The sequence below is a fragment of the Triticum dicoccoides genome, chromosome 4A, assembly GCF_002162155.2.
Source record: "Triticum dicoccoides isolate Atlit2015 ecotype Zavitan chromosome 4A, WEW_v2.0, whole genome shotgun sequence".
NCBI classification, from domain to species: domain Eukaryota; kingdom Viridiplantae; phylum Streptophyta; class Magnoliopsida; order Poales; family Poaceae; genus Triticum; species Triticum dicoccoides.
The window spans coordinates 736,267,396-736,271,473 of record NC_041386.1 but is presented as its reverse complement, the minus strand read 5'-3'; the positions used below and the strand labels follow the sequence as shown (position 1 = coordinate 736,271,473).

The following is a 4,078-nucleotide window of genomic DNA, read 5'->3' as shown; positions in this document are numbered from 1 at the left end:
AGGCCGGCCCCCAATTGCGAGTTGAGGGTGGACTTGCAATTCGGACAAAAAAGATTGAGCCCCAGTTGCGAGTCAAGGGTGGACTTGCAACTCAGACAAAAAAGGTTGGGCTCCAGTTGTGAGTCGAGGGTGGACATGCAACTCGGACAAAAAAGGTTGGCCCCTACTTGCGAATAAAGGGTGGACTTGCAACTCGGACACAAAAGGTTAGGCCCTAGTTGTGAGTCGAGAGTGGACTTGCAACTCAGACAAAAAAGGTTGGGCCCTAGTTGCGAGTAAAGGGTGAACTTGCAACTCAGACAAAAAGAAGTTGGGCCCTAGTTGCGAATAAAGGGTGGACTTGCAACACGGACAAAATGTTGGACTCCAGTTGCGAGTCGAGAGTGGAGTTGCAACTCGGACAAAAATGATTAGGCCCTAGTTGCGAGTAAAGGGTGAACTTGCAACACAGACAAAAAAGCTAGTCACAGTTGCGAGTCAAGGGTGGCCTTGCAACTTGGGAAAAAAAGTCTACCCCCATTTGTGTCGAGAGTGAACTTGCAACTACGACAAAAATGATTGAGGCCAGGTTAAGAATCGAGGATGGACTTTCAACTGGGACAAAAAAGGCCAGAGCCCTGTCGCGAGTCAAAGGGTAGACATGCAACTAGGACCAAAAGTGTCGACACACGGTTGCGAGTCGAGAGTGCAATTGCAACCAGGAAAAAAAGATCGGCCCCAGTTACGACTCGACGGTGGACTTGGAACTCGGACAAAAAGATCGGACCCCAATTGCGAGTTGAGGGTGGACTTGCAACTGGGACAAAAAAGGTCATGCCCTAGTTACAAGTCGAGGGAGGTATTGCAACTGGGACAAAAAAAATCCGGGCCTCAATTGTGAGTCAAGGGTGCACTTACAACTAGATAAAAAATCGGGGACGAGGCTACACAGAATAACGAAACGCGGGGCAACGCACGGATCACCGAGTGCACGATTTTAAAGATAAACAATCCAATGGCTGAGAACTTAGATGTGAGATAGTTATGTCACATCTAGATGTGAAATAGCAAACCTGTAAGTTGAAGTACAGGAGGGCGTATTTCCTGTTTTTTGCAAGTATTGTTGTTACCTTTTATCAGCTAGTCTCTCAAATCTCTAGTCGTATTCATCTTCAGATTGTCATTCGGTTGCTGTTTCCGTTTTCTGCTTCAATCAACAATGGAATCATGACCCACCAATTGCGTGTTTATCATAGGATTGCTTGGATGATTACTAAGGGCTGTCATCGAGCCAAAATCCAGATCAGCAGTTGCACCCCCAAATTTAGATCAGATCTCTCAACTCCTTGTCCTCCCTGATTGCCTTCAGAAGTGCGCCCTGCAGGTCACGGAACCTCCGCTTCCTCTCGGTGGATCCGAGGGAATCCAGCTCAGGTTCCTGTTCGTCATCCCTTATCTTGCCCCGCACATTTGAGCAGCGTGGGAAAGAAGCGCTTAATGAGTTTGACTGGTATAGACATTCAGCTTGCACTTATTTGGTCTAGATAAGTGCACATATTTGGTCTAGATATCTACTACTAGTCTTCACCCTTCAATTCTTTAGATCATCTGGATTATCGTTCCTAATGAGCACAAAAGAGGGAGTGTGTATAACGATATATATGTTTTCTCTGTCGTAGAGCTTACAACGGCGGAGGTCAGAAGAAATATTAGCGTATGGCGATTAAGGGAATGTCGATGCAAACTATTTTGACCTTGAGTAATAAGTATGTACTACCTCCACCCAGGATTATAGGCCGGAGAGCCATGACACCGAGTCTGAATTTACTAGGCCGCTGCCGTTTTGTTTAGATTTCCAATAGAATTAACTGCGAGCCGAACACTGGGCCTCAAATAACGGGGAAAGCGGGCTTCTTCATTGGCCATGCCCGTTGGACCCTTTAAAATTGGACGGAGGTAGTATTCCTTATTTTAAACTAAAATCACGACATTTATTATGGATAGGAGGAAGTGGTTGACGACACAAGCCCATGTACTGAATAACCCTAGTACTACCTTCTCACAAGTAGCAGTATAAAGCAAACTCTTTTGGTTACTCCTTATTTACGCGTGATATGCATGTTGATGATGTTCCCATGCCACAATGTCAGGTGCAGAGGACGATGATGATTATATTCAAACTGGCGTGGCTATAGCCTCAAGGGGCGTAGCCATGGACAGGTTGACCCCAAGCCTTTCAGTCATGTCCAGGCCCTTCTTCTCCACGTCTACGGGAAGCCTCCACTGGAAGCGATGCAGCAAAGAAGCGAGCATGAGATGAACTATGCGAACGGCCAGCGGCGTCCCGGGACACATCCTCCTCCCGGACCCAAAGGGCAGGAGCTCGAAGTCTCGGCCCTTGAAGTCCACCTCCTTCTCCAGGAACCTCTCCGGCATAAACTTCTCCGGTTCCGGCCATACCTTACCATCGTGCCCTATGGCCCACACGTTCACCAGAAGGCGCGTGCCCTTGGGAATTGTGTATCCTTGGACTTGTGTTGTCGTCTCCGCCACGTGCGGCAGCAGGAACGGCGCCGGAGGATGGAGCCGGAACGTCTCCTTCACGATGGCTTGGAGGTACTTGAGCTGTCCAATGTCGGACTCCTCAACCTGCTCTTTAGAGCCTATCACTTGGTCGAGCTCTTGACGAGCTCTCGACATGGATGATGGATTTAGTAGCAGCTCGGCCATCGCCCATTCCACGGTGGCCGAACTTGTATCTGTCCCCGCGCTGAACAAGTCCTGATGACCAAACAACCATGCAGCGTGAGGTAACAATGCAGAGAGAGGAAGCATGGAGGAATACTACTCCCTTCGTCCGGAATTACTTGTCGCATAAATGAATAAAAATGGATGTGCAACAAGTAATTCAGGACGGAGGAAGTGTACTCAACAAAGTACTTGGAAGATAGATACCGAAAGCAATGAGAGGAGCGTCTGGCGCTCGAAGCCCTGGTCGTTGTCGGTGCTGCGGTAGTCGAGCAGCACGTCTAGGAAGTTTTTCTTTGTCGGCTCACCCACGGCACGGTCCTGCACGTGAAGCTCGATGTGTTCGTCCATCATGGCATGCAACCGCTGGAACAAGCCCTCGATACGTCTCCTCACTCCCTGCAGGTCTAGCCACGCCACTTCAGGGATGAAGTCTGACAGGTTTGGCAATCCAACGGTCACGTTTAGCTCTGCGAGCACGGCCTCGAACTCCCCAGGCTTGGCATGCCGGTCGTCGAGGTCGGCCAAGTCGGTGGAGAAGATGGTGGAGGAGAGTAGGTTAAGCGCTGTCGTAAAGGCCAGGCGGCCGACGTGAACTGGGACGCCCTCTTGTGCCAGCTGCGTCACGTGGGAGACGAGTTGGTGCACCTTCTCCTGGCGCAGGGACTGGTGCATGTCGAGGCGGTGTGGCGCGAAGAGCTCACCCGAGCACACCTTGCGTAGCGCGCGCCACCGGGGGCTGCTAGCCGGGAGCCAGACCATGGAGTGCGTGTAGTGCGCGGACACGTGGGTGCCGTCTAGGACGAAGCGCCCCGAGAAAGCCGCGTCATGGCGCTGGAGGATGTCACGGGCGGCGTCTGCTGAGGAGGCGACCACGGTGGTGACCGTGCCTAGGCGGAGCGCCATGATAGGTCCATGGCGCTCCGTGAGGCCCGCGAGGGAGCGGTGTGGTAGGGCGCCCAGTGAGAGGAGGTTGCCCACCAGTGGCAGCGAGGGAGGACCCGGGGGCAGGTTGCGACGACTGCGGGCTAAGAGACCTAGGAGGTACACAGAGGAGACCATGACGATGAGAACTATTGTGCAAAAGAAGAGGAGCTCCATGGTTGGTGATCGCTTGGTGAGCTGAAGTCCATGCGACTCGGAGCACGTTATATAGGGAAGCAGACGTACGTGTAATCGCACCACAAAAATGATCGGGCTGATTGTACCAAAAAGGAATGCAATCAGTAAAGTGACTACTGGTAGTTATCATATTCGAAAAGAAGTCACTCAAGGGTGAAACGTTGCTGTCGGGGGTAGGAATGATGGGATGCTTGTGTACTTTCTTCTAGCACTAATGATGGGCGACCGT

The 4,078-nt window shown here is 51.3% G+C and overlaps 1 protein-coding gene across 1 annotated transcript; it reads right to left on the bottom strand.

Annotated features, from left to right (window-relative positions):
* Nucleotides 1-1,873: 1,873 nt before the first annotated feature.
* Nucleotides 1,874-3,835, bottom strand: LOC119288259 (geraniol 8-hydroxylase-like). The gene is made up of 2 exons (XM_037567892.1): nt 2,935-3,835; nt 1,874-2,760 (listed from the first exon to the last, which is right to left on the bottom strand). The coding sequence occupies exons 1-2, from the start codon at nt 3,826-3,828 to the stop codon at nt 2,155-2,157; spliced, it is 1,500 nt and encodes a 499-aa protein (XP_037423789.1). The 5' UTR covers nt 3,829-3,835; the 3' UTR covers nt 1,874-2,154.
* Between the last annotated feature and the right edge of the window lie 243 nt (nt 3,836-4,078).